The sequence below is a fragment of the Lissotriton helveticus genome, chromosome 10, assembly GCF_964261635.1.
Source record: "Lissotriton helveticus chromosome 10, aLisHel1.1, whole genome shotgun sequence".
Lineage (NCBI taxonomy): Eukaryota > Metazoa > Chordata > Amphibia > Caudata > Salamandridae > Lissotriton > Lissotriton helveticus.
Window position 1 is genome coordinate 1,125,144,480 of NC_136071.1, and position 23,596 is coordinate 1,125,168,075.

At 44.8% G+C, this 23,596-nt stretch overlaps 1 protein-coding gene across 1 annotated transcript in view; it reads left to right on the forward strand.

Annotated features, from left to right (window-relative positions):
* The window catches only part of TOPAZ1 (testis and ovary specific TOPAZ 1), a 2,142,665-nt gene that overhangs the window by 383,232 nt on the left and 1,735,837 nt on the right, over nucleotides 1-23,596 (forward strand). The window contains exon 4 of the mRNA XM_078663910.1: nucleotides 4,624-4,703. Within this exon, the coding sequence (XP_078520036.1) occupies nucleotides 4,624-4,703 (80 nt within the window). The remainder of the gene's footprint in view (nucleotides 1-4,623; nucleotides 4,704-23,596) is intronic.

The following is a 23,596-nucleotide window of genomic DNA, read 5'->3' on the forward strand; positions in this document are numbered from 1 at the left end:
CTACAGTTATGTATAAACCGCCGCTGTCGCACAATCGCATAAATCCAGTGGCCCTACATATAGAATTTGTCCCAAATTTTGGCTACCTTGATTACGCAAATATATATATTACCCCTGACTAGAATCAAGTTGAAAAATGTGTTTTGGAATTATTTCCTCTGGCAAGAAAAAAGAAGGAAATTTACCCTGGCGCTGGAGCCCCAAGCGATTTGGGTCAGGGTGATGCACTAGTGGTAGGATTAAGATGGGAAGAGACATGGGATGATGGGATATTATATGAGGATGATATTCTGGTATATGTAACACAACCGGAAGTGACCTTAAATAGAATGCTCCAAATTTTGTAACTGTCTGGAAATATTCCGGATTAATAATTAATTGATGTAAATCAGTGATGTATCCAATGACTCATAAGCCATAGAAGGGCTCAATAGATGCCAGGTGAATGGTAGATTACCATGGCTTTATATACCTGAATATCTAAGTAATGCAAGAACTACAGAGTTATTTGAACGCAACTTTAAGGGCTTTCTCAAGTTTAGGACGATGTGAAATACTGGTGGAAACTACCACTGGCCGCCTTGGAGCGTACAGCTGTACTTATTAAAAATGGCCACTGTGCTAAAGCTTTTGTACACCCTCCAAAACGAGCATTACCGCATACAAGAGTCTTCCTTCCAGAGCCTCACGAAAAAAATGTATCATACTGCTAGTGGGTGGGCACAACGTATTTCACTGAAAACCTGAGCAAAGGTGATTTGATGGGGGCATTGCTCTACATCGACATGCAATGGACCTCAAACCTACCTAGATGAATTGTACAGTATGCAATTAGTAGTAAGGGCCTGGAAAACTGCAACGAGATACTTGGGATGGGAGAAAATCTTGACCAGGGGAGCACCCTTTTGGGACCCATGACCTCTGAGGTTTCAAGAGAGGGACCCAGTAGGCCTAGGCACACTGGGTTACATCTCAGTTCAGATACATATGAAAACCTTTGCAACATTTGAGACAGAGTATCAATTGGAAAATTCTGAATTTTTAATATGTAATTTAGACACTCCCCCTTGCGGTACATCTTAAAGGAGAACGTAGCAGCACTAACAACTAGAAGATAGGGGAGAGGATTTGTCTTTACGGCTAGAGCGGTCAACCTCGAAGCTGGGGAACCGGGTTAGAGTCTCTGCAATGACGCTCAACATCCTGTGATTCTGGGCAAATCTCTTAGTCTCCCTGTGCCTAACAAAAATGAATGTGTCCATGTGTCACGAAACTGGTGCTATGTAAAGCGCTCTGATACCCGTTATCTTCGGGTCAAGGTCACGCTATATATAAAAATAAAATAAAAAAAAGATAGCTCTGTACAGCAAAATAAAATACTAGAGGAACCACTATTGGGGAAAACCATATTTATAAGAAAATAATCAAAAAATGCACCTAACCCATGACACTTATAAAAGAATAAGCCTTGTCCAGCCAATAGGTCTCACCTATTTGAGAGTTATTGGCTTTGCAAATTACTTTTAGCCACTTTGTACCAGAACGTGGCTGATGTGCAGCATGGCTAAAAAGTTAAGAAAAAAGGGCTAAGAAGTGGTCAGTGCTGGCCACGTCATAGCAATTTGTTTTTATTTGGGCAGATAGGGGTTGGCTGCTTGGTCAACGGGATATAGGGTAACACGGCAGCATGGCAACAGGAAATGGAAACAAATACTATGACGAGGGAGGGGTGGGGCATCATAAACTACAAGAGGGTGTGAGGTGGAAGGGAATAAGCAACATGGAAAATAGGATGGTAGGAGTTATGGATTGGGAGCACAGTTATCATAGACAATGGGCAGGGGATGGGAGGGAAGACGCAACATGGACAATGCTGGGGTGGGTGGCTGGGGAGAAGACACTTGGATAAAAAGCAACACAAGGGGAAGAAGAAAGAAAAAAGTAGCAATATGATGGGAAGAAGAAAAAAAAATAGTACCTCAGTTACAGCACAAGCAGTCGAAGGACACTACTCAATATGAGGCAATCAGTACTTGATCCATGCTCCACTATAAAGAAGAGGAGTGAAGCTGGTAGATGCTGGCCAATTATGAGGCTACAAATAAGAATGAAAGTGAAGCTACAAATGTAAGCAGATATGCGGTCAAAGGCAAGCCCTAAAAATGGTCTACTAAATTTGGAGAGTTAGAAGAAGAGTAGACAGAGGCACTCGGGGGAGGAGGGGGGAGGGAGTTAGGGGTTTGCAGCAGTAAGAGCTGGGTTTAGATTACTACTGGTGAAAATATTACATATGCTACTACATATTAATGCATTTGATAAGATTTGACAGATCCAATATCAATGAGTGTCTTAGAGGGTATTACCAAACTAGTACTTTCCTACATACTTTTTGGACCTGTCTCATGCTGAAGCCCCGTTGAGAGGGAATAGGGCATGGTTAGTTAGAATCACACAGACAAATTTTGTGTGAACTGCTAAACTATTCATTTTAGTTATTTGGAGCAAAGACACCCGCCCAAGTATCCACTATTCCTTAACTTTGCCTTGATGGCAGGAAGGGGAAATGTGGTTACATTATGGAGGTCAGAATTGCCGTCAGAGATGCAGAACTGGGAAAGGGTCTTTGATTGGTGTAACGGCTGAAAATATTGTATGGCAGCAAAGGATGATGGAAGAAGCATGAAAAGATTTGGGGGTGGGCGATGAAACCTAACAGAGAAATTCCGCTTGAAATAAGGGTTTAATAGACTGTGTACATATCCAAGGAAACTGTTTAAATGCTACTTTGCAGATGTTGGGTAATTGAATTTTGAACAATGGAGTTGATGACAGAAACTACATAATTCATAATTTTTTATCTTTTTGTTTTAGCTAAAAAACAATAAAAAGAAGTTAAAACAATACAAATTCCTCATGGGACTTTTCAGTAACTATTTTCTCTAGGACCTTCAGCATTGTTAAAGGTTTGTCAAACCTTTCTTCCAACTGTTCTGAATGGGTACACAGTCCCGACTGACCCATGGTTGGCTGTAGCTTAGCTTAAGCTGTCTGATACTGCTTTCTTTTTCTTCCTGCCTTTCCTATTTTTCTTTCTATGGAATTTACATATATTTCCAAAATTGGAAAGGTCTGGATGGTAAGAATTACCGTTCTCAAGATACCTCTATTTGGTTACCATCATTATTCCTAGTGCGTTGTACTTTGTTTTTTATCAGCACCCTCCTTCTGATCCCTCAGGACAAGCACACTAAATGGCTTCTTAGGTCTCGCCTGGCGTTAGCAGCGCGCATGCGCTGTCTCGCCACTGGAGGGATTCTTGGAATCAATACGGTTCCAGAAGTTGTGTCGCTGTTCCGCCTGCATTTTTGATTTGTGCGTGTCGTTTTGCGTCATGAATTAGGCAAAACACAGTGTAATGATTGCACCGGAGGCAATCATTACACTGAGGGTTGCCACCCAGTCTGCTTTTAGCCCCGCCCACCGGGATTGGACCTTTTACTTGTGGAGGGACACAGCCTTCTTCAATTACTCGGTAAGCACTATATTTGTTATTTTTTGTAAGCTACATGAGCGGTCTGCTTTCATTTTTGGGACTGCGAGCACTATTTTTGTTATTTTTTTTAAGTTTCAGCGCGTGTTGTCTGAAAGACTTCCTGAATTAAATTTGCAGGGTTTGGTCAGAGGCTCGGGACCGCGAGCACTATATTTATTTTTTTTAAGTTTCAGCTCTGCACAACGCCGGCAGCTTGTTCTAAGTAGGTTGCTGTAATTGCCCCCGCTTAGCTTTGCGATACTTCCCCACTAAGGATGTGCTATGTACGTTGCACTACATACACTTCATACTCCTGTCTCAAAATGGCAGGTAGAGGAGAAGCCCTTCCCCGCACTGGGAGATTTGTGTAAGAATGAAAAAATACAATGCGCAGCTATTCCAAGGCTCACTCCTGAGCACGCGAGAGTCATTCTCGGACACACAATGCGAGCAATGTCTTTATTTGAGCCAGCTGAAAGGAATTTGTTTATGTTCGATAGTTACTATTTTTCTGTAAAGTTGCTCCTGTGTTTGGAATGTTGGATGAAGTGTTCGTGTGAGAGTCTAAATGTATAGCACCCCCAAACTCCCCCCACCCCTCCTCCTGCTGTGTAAGGGCTTAATGGGGGTTTGTAGCTCCTATAAACAAGCATTAAAAATGCAATAGGTCTCGCCTTTCATTAAGTTAAAGCCATTTGCTTTGCTATACCATTAGCAAAGCAAATGGCTTTAACTTAATCAAAGGCGAGACTTATTGCATTTTCAATGCTTGTTTTTCAAACTGAAGGCAGCTGTTAAGGGATAGCTATGGGTTATAGTAACGGCATGCAAAGCAATAGAGAGATTATTGTCCCACCACAAAGTGAGAGTGCTGCATGTTGATAATGGGAAAAAATGTTCACACTGAGTGTGACAGTCACGATAAAGGCAGTTTTATTCTGCTTCACTTAGACAGTGGTGTTAAATTGAGTTGCATGATTTATCATTTGGTACAGACAAGATAGAACGTATTGTTGAGTATTAACTTGTTTGTAAGAGTGTATTGGTTCTGTGACTTTGATTACTTCCCACATATTTGTTTTTCCTTTTAGATAAGAAGAGCAGGACTTTGGATGAAAGTACTGCACAGTCCCTAGAGTGTGGACTCCCATTGGAGACAGATAAGCGAAAGGTACATTTGGAAGTAGTTACAGCAGTCCTACAGTGTGATCACCTAAGTGAAATACATTTTTCAGAAAGTAAATTCTGGAGATTTTTAATTCTCTTGCAGTTAAATGTATACTGGTAGTTTCATTTATTGGCAATCAAATCCCCTTTAGTGCTACTTACAATTTCGCTGGAGATCTTCGTTAGTTATACTCAGTAAAGAGAGAAAATATTGTTGGTGACCCTAAGATTTATGCTTTTAGCTCTTCTGCATAGAAAACATACCACATTACTGATCTATCCAGATTACAATGATATCTAAATCAACTGTTCTTGTTTTGTGTTAACAATTGATCACCGGCGATAACCTTTTTAAGGTTCCTTAATTGTAACTAAGATCAACATTTTTCAGTACCCCTAAATTCTGCAAAATGTGTCTAACTGTACTCCACAATACAGTTACTTCAAATCCCTGATTTATGGGTACTGTGACATAAGACCATAAATGCAGTACCCACCATTAGCCCTGCTTCAACCGCCTCACGTACCTTGCTTCCAATTATGTCTGCTTCAGGATTTGAAAAATGTATTTATTCCATGTATGCTGCCTTCCATTCCACACTCTGTCCTCATTCTGCACAGAGATAATTATACAGCACAGTGAATAACAGTCTCTATGCTTCTATTAGGCGTAAGCTCTTGCCAAAAAGGCGGCTTAAAGGTTACTCTTTTTGCACACTGCTAAAGGTGAATATTTACAGCCTGTACTTTTAAAATAATTTGTTTGGATCTTATATCCCAAAATAATAATACAATGAGATTACAGCCTGTACTTTTAATCTAGGTAATGTGATTTATGTATATAGCAAGGTAGCTTGTTCCAGAGGATCAAGAGAATGTTTCTTATGCAAAAAGTATTTAATTGCTTTTTCCATCCCAGTTGTCTATTAATGTATCTTTCAGTAGTGTTGGGGCTATAAATTCAGCTTCCTTTTTAAAATATTTATCGGGCCAGCATTATTGGATGGGCAGGAGCCCCAGGTGGAAGTGATTACACTATTACATTCTTCTAGTTTAAGTGGTGAAAGTGAGTTATCTAAAGCTCTGCTTTACAATTGTTTATAAGTGTTCATTTGGTGATGAGTCATTGATCATTTTAAAGTGATATTTTGCTCTTTCCCAGAGGTTGTGCTTTTGTATTTTGTATTGTCCTTTGAAATCGTAGTGTAAGCACGTTTCAGATTGCCAATAAATGTACAATATGATTTGTGGAGTAAGGATCACAAATGTCCTCAAACACTTTGAATACTTCTTTAAAAAGGCTGTTCAATGCCACTGGACCTTGTGGAGGTGGGATTTTCACAGCCTTCTTAGCCTGCTCCTCTGGAGATGTCTGCTATTTTACCCCTCTGCATTATTTAACCCAATGGCTAGCGCTTGCTTACTCAGGCTAAAGGAGCTGTTTTAGTAATTAGACCAAATTCTCTGCCAAGGCTGCATAACCAAATTTTGATTAGATCCAAGATGGCCAGAGGGAAACCCAACCTGTAGGTAAATTGGCAAGAAGGAGAAGAAAAAACACTGGGTTTGGTGGAATGTGTGTTCTGATGGATAGTTTACTCTTCAAATTTCTCCCCTTGTGAATGCTCTCCAGGCCCCAGACTGGAACTGAAAAGCTTGTGTCAAAGCAATATCCCTACGGCACTGCTAGGTGATCCCATGCAACTTCAGTCCAACCATGATGTGACAGCATCTGACTGTATTTGGAGCAGTCTGGCATCAGTTCATGTTTACCCCACCATACTATTGCTAGTCTGGAGTTCTTCTACTTTTGTCTACTGAGTATCTTCCCAGATTTGAAAGGGAGCTGGAGGCCAACATTGTTTTTGATTGAGGCCTATAAGCATACTGCAAATGGTCCCTCTGTCCCCCTTTAGGGAATCTCCTGGCAAGGATTGATTTCCAAGAGCTTCCTGCATTTAAGAAATAAAAACCCTGATGAAGTCCTCTTCTTCCGTAAGGAAACCGTCTTGCTCCCAGAACCATTTGGACATGGTGTGATGCCTGTCTTTCTTGTCATTTTTGGAGCTGACCCGGATTCTCAAAATCTTTAAACTAGCATTCTCAACTCCATCTGCTGATCCTCATCTGATAGAGACATCTAGCCGCAGATTCCTTACATTTGAATTTCCCAGACGTGAGACGGGATCCGGAAGATTTTCCTTTGAACAAACCCTTGTGCACCCATTGGTGGCATCGTTCGGCGCAATGTGATGTCGTCCATGCACTTGTCACCGATATAAGCACCAACTCGGCACACTGACATCAGTTCCTCTCTTTCTGCACCAGCCAGCGCAGATTCATGAAAAGAGCTACCCTCTGTACTTTTTGTCCGGCTTTTTTCAATGTTTTGACCCCTTTTTGGTGTGTAGACTTTTTTCCTCATGCCGAAGAAGACTTCAGGCTTCAAGCCGTGCGTCGCCTGTCACTGTTCCATGTTTGTGACGGTCCCGCACCTGGTTTGTCTCTGGTGTCTGGAGCGTGCCCACCTTGAGTCTCTGACTGCCGTGCCATATCTTCCAAAGCTTTGAGGGAGAGGTCCCTAAAAGATTGGCCCTCGGCACTGTCATTCTCCCCGGAGGTCCTTCTCTCGATCCCTTTTGAAAGGAAGGTCAGAACACCGCTCCGAGAGTTCCAAGTCTTTGTCCTCCCACTCAGTCTTCGAGTTGGTCAGGTGCAAAGCACAAGAAACCTAAGAAGTCGATGCATGCTTCGACCACTCCTCGTCTGTAGGCGGACATGGCACTAGAGCGCTTTAAAGGCTAGCAGGCTATGGCCAAGTCCATGGGCCTCTCGTCCCCGGTCTGCCTTTTGCCCCTTTTGTGGCCAGCCATAGCCCAGCCACGAGACAACACAAATTCAGCAACGTCTGCGTGACTCGCGTGGCCGGAGGTCTGATCAGCCCCCTGCTGCAGCCTCAGCCTCCAAACCTTCCAATTCTATCCCTTCCAGATCATGGATGACTAGTTTGTTTTCGATCAGCCATCGCCTCCACCACTGGCAGAACATCATCTCGGACAGGTGGGTACTCCAGATAGTCAGAAGGAGCTACCCTCTACCTTTCGAGACAACCCCTCCCTCCATGCCTCCAACTTACAACCGGCCGACGGAGGATCCCCTGACTTTGCTTCAGGAGGATGTCATGACTCTCTTGGCCAAAGGAGCCATAGAGAGGGTTCCGACGCCAAGAGTAGGCTGTGGTTTTTATTCCCACTACTTTCTGGTCCAGAAGGAGGAGAAAGGCCTGCGCTCTAACCTAGATCTGCGAGCCCTCAATATCTTCCTCAAAAAGGAAAAGTTCAAGATGCTCACTCTAGGTCTGGTCTTGTCTGCCCTGACCCAGGAGACTGGATGGTAGCGTTAGACTTGCAGGGCGCTTATGCGGTTTACTTTAGGCCACAAGCACTTTCATTTCACTGTGCTCCCTTTTGGCTTTACCAGTGCCCCATAGGTGTTCACCAAGGTGATATTGGTGGTCGCAGCTCATCTGCACAGATCAGGGGTGGCAGTCTTCCCCTATCTCGACAACTAACTGTTGAAGGCGAGCTCGCCTCAGGCTGTCGTCTCTCACCTCCAGACTAAGGCAATCCTCCTACATTCACTGTGGTTCGCAATCAACATGCCGACATCACATCTGACTCCCTCTCAGACGCTTCCTTTCATCGAAGCTGTCTGGACACAGTGCAGTTTCTTACCTATCCACCCGAATGTCGAGTCCAGGATATTTAGGCTATGATACCGATGTTTCAGCATCTCTACTGGATTTCAGTGAGAAGACTGAGGCTGCTGGGCCTCATGGCCACCTGCTGGTGACATATGCCTGGGCTCTGCAATGAGACCTGAAGTTCCAGTGGGCGCTGCACCAGGGTAATCTCCTCTCTGACATGGTGCAGATCTTGGAGATACCTGCACAGGACCTGCAGTGGTGGCCAACAGACCGCGATTGGGTCATAGGGAACTAGACCACGCAGTAGTGACAGATGTGTCCCTTCTGGGATGGGGCTTGCATCTGGGAGAGGTGAAGATCAAAGGGGTTTGGTCTCTTGCGAAATCCAGACTCAACATCAACTTGCAGAGCTCTGAGCAATTTGCTTGGTATTGATAGCCTTTCTTCAATCAAGGGAAAGCTGGTTTAAGTGTTCTTGGACAACACCCTGCCATGTCGTACTCCAACAAACCAGGCTGGCGGGGTCATGGCATATCCCTGCTGGTTTAACACCTGTCAGGTTCATAGAATGCCAGGGTGGGTGAACTCGACTATCGATGCCTAGCTGATCAAGAATGGTGTCTCCATCCAGACGTGACATAAGTTCTCTTTAAACAGTGGGAAGAGCCTTGGTTAGAACAGTTGGCCTCCACCGAGAACGCTCAACGTCAGCAGTTTTGTGTGCTAGAGTTTCCAAGGCGGCTCTCGCCTGGAGAGGCTTTTTGTCTTGAGTGGAGGTTAGGCCTCCTATACGCCTTTCTGTCAATACCACTCCTGTCCAGAATGCTCAAAAAGATTAGGAGCTAACAGGCCCAAGTCATTCTTGTGGCTCTGGAGAGTCTGGTATCCTGAGCTTCTCCAACTTAGCATCGATCCTCTGATCAGACTGCCCCCTTGGGAGGATCTTTTGTCACAGAAGCAGGGGAGGGTCCTCCATCGAAACCTATCTACTCTATGCCTTTTTGCGTGGCAATTGAGCGGCAGCAGTTGATAGCATTCGGCCTGTCTCCCGAAGTCTGTAATGTTATTTTGGCAGTCAGGCACCCCAGTGCCAAGACCATGTATGCTTCCCGGTGGCACAAATTTGTTAAATATTGTACAGAAAGGTCTATTGATCCTCTATCTGCTTACCTTCTCACTTTTTGTTTTTACTCTTGCCCAGCAAGGCTCTGAACTAGGCCCTCTCAAAGGGTACCTTTCAGCCCTGTATGCCTTCCTGAGGCTGCTAGACTAACCCTCATTAGTCAAATCTCTGTGTCCATAGATTCCTCAAAGGACTTGTACATATGTTCCCACCTTCTACTTTTATTATGCCTCAGTGGGACCTTAATTTGGTTCTCACCTTTCTGATGTGCACTCCATTTGAATCTCTGCATAATTGCCTCCCAAGGCCAGACTGGCCGTAGCTGGGTGGGGGCCAGTTTTTGGGCCCCATGGGCTGTTTTTGTTTACGGGACCTCCAATATCCGCTCCCGGTAATAAAATCGGACAAAACCGGCCCTTGCAAACAGCTCGGCCGTACCCCAGAGCTCCTCTACGGGGGCCGGCTAAGCCGTTTTCAGGGCCGTTTCGGTTCCCAGTCCGGCCCTCCGACTGCTTGCTATAGACGCAGCCTTTTTAGTGGCAATACCATCTGATAAGAGGGTGAGCGAATTGCAGGCAAGGATCCTTCCCTGACCATCTTCCCATATAAGTTGGTGCTTTCCACTAGGGCCTCTCTCATACCAAAATGGTAACACCTTTCCATGTGGTGCAATCTGTCACCTTGCCCACTTTCTATGCTTTGCCACACTCCTTCAACAAAGAGGAGTGACTCCACTGTCTCAACCCAAAAAGTGCTTTGTCCTTCTACCTTGACCACACTATAAAATTCTGGGTGGACTACCGACTCTTCGTGGGGTACTTTGGATCAAAAAAAGGTTGTGCGGTGCAGAAGATGACTATCTTGCGATGGGTCATCCTCTCCACCAAAATTTGCTACGCTCTGGCCAAAAAGCATTCTCCTGAAGGCTTAAGGGCTCATTCATCAGAGCTAAGGCTGCTACCACAGCGTTGCAACATGGAGTTCCAGTCCGTGACCATTTGTCAGGCAGCAACGTGGAAATCCCTGCACACGTTTACCAAGCACTGCTGCCTGAACAGTCAAGTCCCCAGGGACGGCCTTTTTGGTGGCTCTGTCCAGCAGGACTTTCCCATCTAAACTTGTCCGCATTCCCTCTGCCGGGGATTGGGTATATAATCAAAGGTAAGGAATCGGCTGCTAGATGACTCTATCAGATGGACAAGTTATTTACCTTTGGTAATGCCTTATCTGTTAGAGACATGATCTAGCTGCAGATTCTTTATCGACCCACCCATATTCCCAGCACAGCGAACACGTTTTTAGGGTCAGCGCTGTTCCCTTTCAGGGCATTAGTAGTTCAAAACACATCAGTCTCAGTGTACTTCATGGCTCCGCGCTTCTGGCCTGGAAAGTGGTGTAAAGTAACTGACTTCAGTGTGCCAAGGTGGTGACCCAGACGTTTGCAACTGTGCATACGACATCACGCGGAGCTGACCAATGCCACCTATGGGCGTGCAGGGGTATTGCTTGAAGAAAAATCTTCCCAATCCAATCTGATGCCTGTGAAATTCAAAGGTAAGGAATTTGCGACTAGATCATATCTCTACCAGATAAGGCGTTTCTGAAGGTAAGTAACTTGTCCCTTAGGTAGATGCCTTTCGGCAGGTCTTCAATGATATCTTCAGGACTAGCCCCAATCCCTTTAGGCCAATCCCCAAGGGTGGGTCTGATCATGTGGGCTATGTAATTCTGGCAAATCTGGCTACTATGTGTGTTTGTAAGTACTGATATTCATAGTGCAGACTTAACTAGAAAGCAAAGGTTACTGATTATGAGAAGCTTGCTGGTTCTCCCTGTCCAGTTCCCTAATGGAGTTGGTCCTTAAAGTGACTAAGCGACCACAATACGACTAGCCCCACTTTTTGGTCTTAGCCTCCTCGGCATACCTGCAACCCCCCACCCCCCTGCCCCCAATTGTAGCTGTAACATAGTGTCAGAGAGACAGTGGACTGACACCTCCAACATGTCCCACCCTGACGCCGCAGCCAGCCTAGACAAGGCTGTCCGGAACTTCTCTGCCTGGATCGCCAACTGCACCAACAGAGTTTTCCCCACCAAGCCCAGCAAACCCAAAAGATCCACCAAACAGCCCAGTTGGCACACCATTGAGGTACTGGGTTTTTCAGAACCGGTACCGAACCAGTAACCCAGTGGTGTCAGGGTACACCCAAAGACCTCGGGTACTTTCCTGTTTAGACCACAGGAACTCAGAGTCTTCTAGGTGAAGTCAAAGATCGAATTTATTGGCTGCAACCAAGTAACAGGCGTCCTAGAAGTACAACAACATGGTGTGTATATTCTCAGGAGACTGCTCAATCTTACAAAGTCAGGCTTCTCTTTTTATACGAAATATTGTGCTTTAGGCAAACATTCTTCTCATTTTAGTATACCATTCACATGTTTTCACTACAAAGGAAAAGCAGAGTCATGATGACAAGCCCACATTTCAGTTCGTCCAGCCCACAACAAATTACCCGGCAAGGCCCAACATTTCCATCAGATATCGGTGGACCCCCAATAAAAACGGGCACCTCCTCATCATAAAGCAAGTGAGAGAGAAAAGAGCATAGGCAGGTGTGAGCAAGATTAGGCAGGGTGTGTGTGCGATGAAAAGGGTTTATGGCATGTTGTGCCTTGATGCTATCTCGTTCGGCCACTGGGAGAGGAACTGACCGAACAGGTTTGGCCTGGGGCAATGGTTCCAGCTTGCCCAGGTCACAGAAAAGCCAATTAAGGTGTACGTGTCCTTTGATATCGAATTTGGCTGTAGTTATAAGCCTATGTGAGGGCAACTCACAAAATGGCTGCCGTACACAAAATGGAAGCCAAGGGTTCAGGACGAAAATGACGATTTCGAGGTGAAATCGTCACTCGAATATGACGAAAATGCTTGTACATAGTGTACTAGCCATTCTCGGTCTTTTGATATAAAAATCGTCATGCTATGATGAAGTTTTATTCACGAGTCCAGAATTTTCAGAACCACAAGCCCTCCTTTTGCCCTTACATAGGCAATTAACCTATCCTCATGCTAATCTGAGTCCAGGTCTATATTCCTAAAGTCATTGAGATGTTGCTGTAACATCATTCTATTACTTAGTTCGTCTTTTGATACAGGCTTCCTTACACATGATGTAGCACAGAGGCCACATATTGCAGGAGCACACTGCACGCACAGACAGAACAGGATAAGAATGGCTAAGACCATCCCAATGACCATCAGAATTTTCCATCCCCAGGCGGATATCAGTTCCCAGAACCATCCCATTAACGACCGATCTCCTTTATCCACATGAATAGATTCGGAAATCTTATGCAGTTTGGAGATGGCCTGGTACACTGTTGGAGCGTTATCTGGAATGAAAACACAGCAACTCGATTGGATCAATTTACATACCCCACCTCGGTCTGCAAGTATGACATCTAATGCGACCCTGTTCTGAAGGGTCATAAGACGATCCGACTAGAGCTTAGCAGTCAAGTTACTAAGGGCACCAGCAGTTTCAATTACCGTGGACTTGACCACCCTTGTCAATTGCCTTATGTTCCTGCTGTTAACCATTGGTCCCCAGAACGGCAGAAAACCCTTTGCGAAGTCCCCAAATTCTTGTCCTGCAGTGTCTTCTTTACTCAAGACACCTCTAACTATCCTTGTCTTGTGGTAATCTGCCGCTGCTGTGTAGGTGGGAGGCAACAGGAATGAAACAAAACATGTGCCCGAAAAATCAGGGGGCAATCATGTATAGGCTCTATCATGGCAGATGAAATAGGTACCCTTAGCTGCTAAAAACGAAGGGGAAGTCTGAGACCCAAAAACATATGTTTCAGTACAGACACTCTTCCCTAACTGAGCTCTGGGATTCTTGCCAGTACCTTGCAGACACAGGTGACCCTGATGGGGTACAATCCAAATCGGGGAAGATCTCTTAGCTTGCTGTTTCTCACTCAGAGTAGCTCCATATCCGGTTACGTTCCATCCTATATATGCAAGTGTCTCATCTTCCGGGGTAGTTTCATAAGAAATATCTTCCTTAATCATATCTACTATACCCTTAACTAGAGCACTATTCTTAGGATTGTCTTTTACAGAACGTAGGGGGTGGACTTCACGTGCGTAGATGAACATTGTTCTGTATGCCCACACAGAACCATTATGGCTGAAAGGCAGGACCAGATAAGGGATACCTTTATCCTTTGTGTGAGGCATAAGACCACACACCCAACAGTTAGTCGTGTTTATTACAAGTTTGTGTTGGTGCAAGAGCTGAACAAAGGAGTTATTAATGAACTCTAATCTCCTAGCTGATTCGTGTTCAGGAAGGAGTTGAAAAGAAAGTGAGGAAACAGTAGAAAGAGGAGGTGTAGGCGATGTAGTGGGTGCAAATGTTACTCGAAAAGAGAATAGAACATATCCTATTAAAAATATCATAACACTGAATAACATGAAAATGCACAATATCAAAAAAAGCTTTTCTTTGTCATCATTTTACATATTCTGTTCTTAAAGTTCGTTTCCTTGGCAGGTCTCTCCATCTCGAAAAACTCCATCCTCTATACAATGCTGCCCGCGATGGGAGGTTGTTTCTGCTAAGGAATGCTTCTGTCAGTCTAGGGCAACTCCCTTAGACCAACCAGAACTGTCGACCTATCGTCGTCAGCTGCACCCCAAAGACTTTGGGCAATAGCGGCCTTAGCAGCGGAACCCGGATGGCGGTTCGAAAAACAAAAATAAGCAAGTTTTTCAGATGGGAGAGCTGCGCTTTCAAAAATAGTACTGAAAAAGAAAGTTTGTTTTTGTTAGTCCATAGTTCTCGACCTCAGATTGTATCTTTGCTTTCCAGGTATGGTATGATCTCGGAAAAGGAGTTCAGGTTCTGTAGTGTCCAATCGAACTGACGGTGATACAGCTGGTTGCAAAATATTGTCACTCTCTTGTTCAGTAAGTGTTCCTTTTACACGTGCAGCACTGAAAGGCAGAAAACGAGGCACGGTTCAGTCTCTGAGTCGGCGACACCCTCCTGGACCCACCGGTCGTACGGCAGAGGCAAAGGTACCCTCTTACAATGTATGCCGTGGATCCAGTGCTTTTCCCCTTCCACTCGAACAGCTGATCTTGTTGAAAGAAGGACGAGGTGCGGTCCGGTCCACCTGGGCTGATCGTTCTTTGTTCGCTGGAAATTCTTCACTAGAACCCAGGATCCAGGGTCCATTGGATGACCTGGAGTTTCAGAGACCGGAGGCAGGGTGTCATGGACCTGTTGGTGTAAAACACGCAATTTAGCCGTCAATTCGTACAAATAGTCAAGCAAAACAGGGTGTTCGATTTCACTGAACTTTGTGGGCCTTGGCACTCCCCATATGTTGGCCGGGCGGCCAAAAACAATTTCATATGGACTAAGTCCCACTCGCGAATGCACAGTCATTCTGGTGGATAGGAGTGCTAAGGGTAGAGCATCAGGCCATTTAAGACCAGTGCTCGCTTGAATTTTGGCCAGCTTAAGTTTTAACGTGCCATTATAGCATTCTACTAGTCCAGCTGATTGGGGGTGATTTGCAGCGTGGAACTTCTGTTGAATGCCTAGCCCTTCACATACTTTCATCACACGACCCACAAATTCACTCCCATTGTCACTCCAGACCATTCTCGGCATTCCAAATCCGGGGAAGAATTCTTTCACAAGGGCTTTAGCTGTGGACAAGGCAGTATTGTCTTTTAGGGGATATGCTTCTACCCATCTTGAAAAGGCACAAACAACAACGAGTACGTATTTTAAGTTGTTGCACCTCTCCATGTGGATGAAATCTAGCTGCAAAACCTCAAACGGATACGTAGGAGGCGCAAAATGACCAGCTGGAGTTGGGGTTCCCCTACCAGGATTGTATTTCAGACACACCATGCAATTCTTGACGACATTCTCTGCACACTTAGGAATTCCTGCATTTTGCCATACTGGAGCCAACAACTTGCAAATCCCTTTTTTTTTTTAAACTTTATTTTTTCATTTTGCAAAGTGTTATCATTACATAGCACCAAACAACAGCAAACCACAGAGGACATATCATCACATTTTTCAGTTTGTTCTTGGACATGGTACCGGCATCTAATCATGGGCTAGCGGACAGCACGGGCATCGAACCACGACAGCAGAGAATATTAGCAGAACTATGTAGCAGGGAATACATAGCAACAATGAGGCTCGTGCAGCAATATCTACATGGAACATGGGTATGAGCATCCAGCAGTCAGCCAATTAGGAACATTGTACCAGTAACATGTCAGTAAAGTCAACTCTCATGATTCTATTGCATTTAAGGTGCATCCTATACATTGCCTTCTGTAGCCCCCAGGCCTGGCCACGGTCCAAGATAGGTCCATCCCTTCCCGCAACCCATTCAGCATAGCCTCCCACATCATTGTTCGTTGGTGTGCCTCCCAAGTGGTACCTCACGCTGGTCTTATTCAAGTAATAAGCATCCCCATATCACTCACTCGGGTATCTCTGAGTCTGTGTCTGTTGCCGTGTTTTGTAACAGGTAAGCCTGCAGTGGTCCCCATATATCAGTCGGCCTACTCTGTACTGGCATTAACTCTCCATAGATATTATTCTGATCCTGACAATAAACCAGGTCCTCAAGCCAGGTCTTAAACTTAGGAGCTCTACCCCGTCCCCAGCGACACGCAACCAGCCTTTTCGCTAGTAGTAATGCAATGTCCGTGAATTTCCGAGTTGACTTAGGTACATCCCGCGTGTAGCCCAGTAACATAATCAGCGGGTCCTTGGCAACCGCTCCGGAGGTCATTACCTGTAACACAGCCTGCACTTGCGTCCAGAAGTCAAATACTCCCGGGCATTCCCAAGCTAAATGGAGGAATCCCGCACCCGGTGCATTACAGCGGTCACATCTATCAGTAGTCGCTAAGTGAAATCGTAATTTCCTCTCAGGTGTGTAATAAAACGCTGTAAAAATTTGTAATGGATAATCTTTAGTCTGTTGCTAGATGCAATATTCGCCGTAATGGCGCAGCAGTAGTGCAATTGACCATCAGTAATATCCCTGCCTAAATCCATAGCCCAATGTCGCCGCGCCGAACTCTCAGTCCCTCTGCGCTGTGTCCTTATGGCAGTATATAATCGAGAGACAAGATGACGGCCGTCAGATAGTAGCATGTTATGTAGTGGCAATACCAGATCCGGTTCCTCCGGAAAGTTAGGTAGCACTTCCTTCAATCCCTGTCTAAGACGAATATAATAAAACACGTCTAGAGGCGTAGGGGTGTGGTCACGAAACAGCTGGTCCCTGGTACGGAACCGCCCTGCATTGAATAAGTCCCCCCAGACCGAGATTTTCGCACGTCTACACATCAATTGAAATCCCGTTTCCTGCAAGAGCGAGATACTAGGGTGGTACGTAAGGGGAAGCAGCGGGGAATATAAGTTCGTTACCCCTATCAAGCGTACAAGCCTTTGCCACGCGTCAATGGTGCATGTAACCGTGGTAAATGGCGTCTCTATGTCTTTAACTGTACCCAGTATGAGACCATTTAGAGGAATGGGTCGCGCTATCCAATCCTCTGCAGCGATTTGGGGCATATATGGCGTGGGTTTCAACCAGTGATATGCATATTGCGCTTGGGCAGCGACGTAATACAGTTCAAAATCCGGCACATCAAACCCTCCCTTCTCATAGGGCTGGGTAATAATGCTCCAACGCAAGCGAGGTTGTTTGCCTCCCCAAAAGAGACGTAAAAGCTCCGATCTCAGCTGTTTAAAGAAAAAAACACCTGGATAATATGGCACATTTTGAAAGAGGTAGAGGAATTGTGGTAACACCACCATCTTTATAAGGGCCGCTCTTCCAGCCATTGACAGCGGTAACGCCTTCCATCGCGTCACATTGTCAGCTAATTTCGTGATCGCCACTCCATAATTCGATCTGAGTGTCACATCTTTGTCCAGAGACACAATTATACCCAAGTACCGAAGTTCCGAGTCACACCACTCTAGCGGGTAGTCAAGTTGAAATCTCGGAACTGCAGACGTTAGCGGGAAAAATTGGGATTTTTTCCAATTAATATGTATCCCCGACATCCCACCAAAAACAATGAACTCACGCAAAATGGGATTAAGGTTGGTTTGAGGATGTCTTGCATATAACGTAATATCATCTGCATAAAGTGATATACCAATTTGGCGCTGAAAGCAGCGAAAGGCACTAGCGCCGTGCAGTTGACGGATGCGACAGGCCAAAGGTTCGACCGCCATAGCAAAGAGCAGAGGTGATAGTGGGCATCCTTGCCTGGTTCCTCTCGTTATCATCAAAGGAGCCGATAGCAATCCGTTAATCACCACTTTGGCAGTAGGTCTAGTATATAGTAGCTCGACACAATTAATAAACAATTTGGGGAATCCCATCTTATGCAATATAGTAAACAGATACGGCCATTCGACCGAATCAAACGCTTTCGTGGCGTCCAAAAAAACAGCAGCCACAGGCAGTTCCGGGGCAATCGTTTGGGTCAAGGAGAACAACGTCCTAAGATTATGGGTGGTGGCGCGTCCCGGCACAAAGCCAGCTTTATCTGGCAGTACTATTTTAGACATAATCAGTGAAAGTCGCGTTGCTAGTACTTTGGCAAGGATCTTAGCATCACAGTTAATGAGAGATAATGGTCTGTATGAGTCTGTGTCCGCAGGTTCCTTACCAGGCTTCAACAACGAGGCAATTATTACCTCTCTCATTGATCCCGGCAACTCCCCAACTTCCAACGACTCCTCAAAAACTTCCTTAAGGACCGGCGCCATGATATCAATGTAACATTTATAAAACTCAGCGGGGAGCCCATCCGACCCTGTCGCCTTTCCATTGGCAAGCGACATAATCGCGTCACGGATCTCACCGGTCTCCAATGGAGCACTAAGAAATTGTCTATGCACATCACTGAGCCAGCACAGTGCTATATCATCGAGGAAACTCCCCATATCTATCACGTCAGTTTGTTGAGACGTATACAGCCGTGTATAGTGCGAAAGAAATTCCTCCTGAATCCCCCTGGTATCCTGACAACGTGTGCCGTCTGATGTGGTGATTTCTAATATATTGGCACTGAAGCGAGGTTTCCTCGTGATTGCGGCTAGTACCTTTCCAGGTCTCTCCCCTTCACAGTAATGCCTCGCTGTCCAATATTTCCCCCTAAATTTCACCTCCCTCTCCGCCTCTACGCCAAATTCCGTCAACTTGTCCCTGAATGTATTATGTAACTCCGTATCAGTTCTACTTGTCATCTTGAGTTCCATGGCCTTCAATTCACGTTCCAGCCTATGTAACGTCCTCTGAATGTCCTTTAGTATCCCCCCTCCCTTGGATATGCAGATACCTCTGACCGTGACCTTAAATGCCTCCCACACCGTCTCTACACTATCAACAGAATTCCTATTTCTGGGGAAGAAGTCCGTAATTTCATCACCCAGCTCCGTCCTAAAGACTACATCTAGCAGCATAGTAGGGAGCAGTCTCCACGGGGGACATATTTTCTCGTATCCCGGAATCACAAGGGATAGTAACACCGGGCAGTGATCCGAGTATGTTCTAGGCAAGTGAGACACCGTATCTATACCCGCACATAATCCCCTAGATACAAAACAATAATCCAATCTGGCCCACGTGTTAGAGTATGATGTAAAGTGCGTGCCCTCTTTATGTGCCTGATGAGTGTATCTCCAGCTATCGACCAGCCCCGCCTCCTCTATAACTCCTAATAGTACGTCCCTTGCTCGTCTATTATATTGGCCACACCCATCTGAGCGATCCAATCCAGGCACAAGTGTAACATTAAAGTCTCCCCCCCATATAATGTGTGTAGCACCTGTCGCCAAGACATGGCCCCATATTGTGGTAAAAAAATCTGGTGTGTCAACGTTCGGAGCATAGCAGTTCACAATAACAGATTCCATGCCAAATCTACCCCATAAGATCACAAATCGTCCCTCAGGATCAATAACCTCCCCCAACATCTGGAAAGCAATCGTGTTTTTAATCAGAATCGCCGTGCCTCTAGAGTATGAGGAGTATGAGGAAAATTTCCTGATCGAAGCCCACCTGCTAGCATATTTAGAACCCGATCTAGGGCAAAAATGTGTCTCTTGCAGCAAAACAATGTGCACATTATGCCTATCAAGATAGGCCAGGATATTAACTTGCAAATCCCTTTCACGCTGATATGAGCCATTCCATGAGCCATTGTAACCACTGCAAGCACGTACGCATCGGGTAGCAACCATCTCTGATGCTCTGACAATTCAACCCAACAACCATTTGCATCCATTCTACCCGTGCTTTCTCTCCACATGTTCAACTCTTTCTCTGTAACCTCAGCTTGAATAGACTTCACACTCTCTATCGTGTCTTCACACATTCCAACATCGCCCAACCCATCTTGCAGGGCCTGCAACATACATTCGGCTCGTCACATTCCTCGCTGTTTCTTTTGCGATTTCGTCAGCAAATGCATTTCCACGACCAACATCATCAGTCACCTTCTTGTGTCCGCTACATTTCACAATCGCAACTTGCAACGGCAAAGTCAGTGACTCAAGAAGCTCATTCACCAACTGACCATGCTGAATCTTAGCTCCATGCGACGTCAGGAACCCACGTTCTTTCCACAATCGTCCAAAACTGTGAGCCACACCAAACGCATACTGGCTGTCGGTGTAGATGGTCACTTTCATTCCTTTCGACAACACACATGCTCGTGTAAGTGCAATCAATTCTGCTGCTTGAGCTGAATTATGTGGGATACGTGCAGCTTCAACAACTGTATGCAAAGTCGTGACAGCATATGCTGCAGTCGTATCACCATTCGGAAGCTTGAAGCATGAACCATCCACCCATAATGTACCATCACACTTTACAAGAGGAGTGTCCCTAAGATCTATTCTCCCTTTCGTTTCTTCTTCTGTTCTAAGAAAACAATCATGCTGTTCTGAAGTATCTAATTCCTCTACACTCTGCAACAACGTAGCTGGGTTAAGAGTGTTGCATCTTTTTATGTGCACATGACTCGCTAACAATGTCAACTCGTAACCTGACAATCGAGCACTAGTTAAGTGCTGTGTCTTGGTTCTGTTTAAATCAAATCGAATCAAAATAAGCTTCATTCGATATTCGCAAAGGATATCATAAAAGCAATCATTACATTTTGTTAAAAACACAGTCATCATGAGAAATGTAAAAAATACAAAACAGCCAAAAATTTAAAAAGACAAGCATACATGTACTATCATAAAGATTTTCTAAATTTAAGCAGCAATTTCAAAAACTGTTCCATAGTGCCTATGACATCTTTATCCTCCAACTGTTGCAGCCGAACAAAAGCGTCTCTACAAGTCCTCAAGCCCCATTTCTTCAAAAGAGGTCTCAATAAAGCTTTCCTAGGAACTAGGTAATAGGTACAAAATAGAATAAAATGAATGTTCGATTGAGGAGAGAGGTCATCGCAAGGGCAGGGGCAGAGATTTCGAGTCCAATTGTTACAAGAAGGGAATGTTATTAGACGGTAAAAGGAGCCCAATCTAAATCGAGTAAGAAGCATTCTGGAAAAATGAGAAAAGTCAGTGGAAAGATACAATTGGAGACCCTTGCTAAGGGTAATCGCTTGGAAATCCATAGTTGTTTTGTTTAGTTTCTGGGTATCCCACCTCTTGGCTTCCAAATGGTCCATTAGGATCTTTTTCAAGGTTTTCCTAGAAATGTTCTCCAAGGACATCGGATCAGTGTAAAAATCTGGGCGTCCGATTGCACAGAAAACACTTTTTACATAAACAAGCCATTTCGTGTGTTTTGCCCCTTCTAGTTTAAGAATGTCCAAGATTGCTACGGTTTAATGCAGCCTCCGGAGTGGACCAGATTTTATGCCACAAAAGCAGTGGCTCGGCTTTGATTACATCTGAAATGTAAGGTAGGCCTAACTCTATGTGGGTCATATAAACTGATGTTGATTTCGGTATTGCTAAAAGATACCTTAAGAAATGGTTTTCTACTGTTTGAATTGATGTTATGTTTTCGATCCCCCATAGACCAGCCCCATATATTGCCGTTGAGACGCATTTAGCCTTATAGATAAGAATGAGCTGTTTTACTGGTCTCCCCCCTATTTTGCTAGAAAAATCTCGGAGCGCCCCAATTGCTCTGACAAAAGCAAGTTTCCTAGCTTTAACTGCAGCGTTCCATGACACCTTTCTATGGACACAGATGCCCAGATACGGAAAATAATCAACTGTGTCTATTTTTTGACCTTCAATGAATGTGGGACATGGAATTTTCTTTGATCCCTTACTACATGCCATGGAGAAAGTTTTGCCAATATTCACTTTCAGACCCCTTTCGTGCATAAAATTAGAAAAAGCGGTGACTGCTCTTTGTAGGCCCAGGCGTGTTTGAGATAAAATAGCCGCATCGTCGGCATACAACAAAATTGGTACAGCATGTCCTCCCACTTTCGGGTAATCACATTTGATGTTTTTCAGGTGATCACCAATGGCGTTTATATAGTGAGAGAAAAGCACCCCTGCCTCACCCCTCTGGTGATAGTAAACCTTGGAGAGCACTCCCCCCTCAAACCAAAACGCACCCTGGCCCCAGCTTCTCTGTACAAATTCTTAATAAAGTCAAGGATAGATTGATTTATCCCCAGCTGCTCAAGAACCTTCCATAACTGATCGTGTACCACACAATCAAAAGCGGAGGTTAGGTCTATATATGTCACGTAAAGGTTACCCCTTTTTACCTCCACATATTTAGACATAAGGAGGTGTAAGTTGAGGGTCTGTTCCACTGTGCCCCTTCCAGATCGAAAGCCATATTGTAATCCTGAGAGGACATCATTCTCCTCAGACCAGTTCTGTAGACGTTTTAAAATTATACGACCTGCGACCTTCATTAGAGAATCAAGCAAGGAGATAGATATTTACCATCTTGCTATCGGCCTATCTCCTTTTTTAAAAATGGGTATCACGATTGCTTCAGTCCAAGTTGGTATTTGGCCATACACATTTGCTGAGTTCAAGGCCGAGGTTAAGAGTGGAGCCCAAAAGTCTGGCTCCGCCTTGAAAACGTCCGTTGGAATAGCATCTGGCCCAGGTGCCTTCCCAGAGGGACTCTCCCTTATTGCAAGCGTGACCTCCTCACAAGTAAAAACAATGCTGGAAGTGCCCTTTCTTGAAGCCATGGTAGTTGAGGTTAAGGGATGAAAGGAGTCCGAGGAAGAAGTATTGAAGGAAATAGGTGTACTATATATTTTTTGAAAGTAAGCAGCCCAAGTATCTCCGTCAATAGCAAGGTCCAAATTCCTCACAGGCATATTTACCCATGGCAAAGGGGCATTTACGAATTTCCAAAATGCTGAGGAATCACGATTCCCACAGGTTGTCAACAAAGTCTGCCAGGCTTCCGCCTTCAAGGTTCTTTTCCTATTTTTTATGGCTAGGCGATATTGAAGTCTAGCCAGACATATCTCCTTGCATATCTTTGGGCTCGAGTGTAAGGCTTTCTTCAAAGATTTTTGTGCTCTAGTGCAGGCTTTATCGAACCACCCTTTAGGGATGATGGGACCGGATTTGAACTGGCTGGTAAGTAACTTTTTTAAACTTTCCTGTATCTTCAGGAAGGCTTCAAGAATTACTTGGGGCTGTTCAACCAAGGACAAACATATGTGTACCTCCTCCCACCTCAACTTTAAAAGATTTTTAAGAAGGCTCAATAGATTGATTTTATCCCATTTTAGGGTGTACCCATTTAATGCACCTATTTTGAGCGGTTGCTCGTAAGTTATTGAGGGATGTTTTTGGCGAAGTATTGGAGGTAGTAGCACAATAGATAGTGTCAAGGGATAGTGATCCCCATATAGGTGATCAAGGGTATCCCAGGATGATATAAGGGGAGCATGTGGCCTTATGGTTCTGTTTAACAACGTGTCCACTGCATGCGGGACCATTACAACTAACGTGTTATTCATCACTAGACCAGCAGA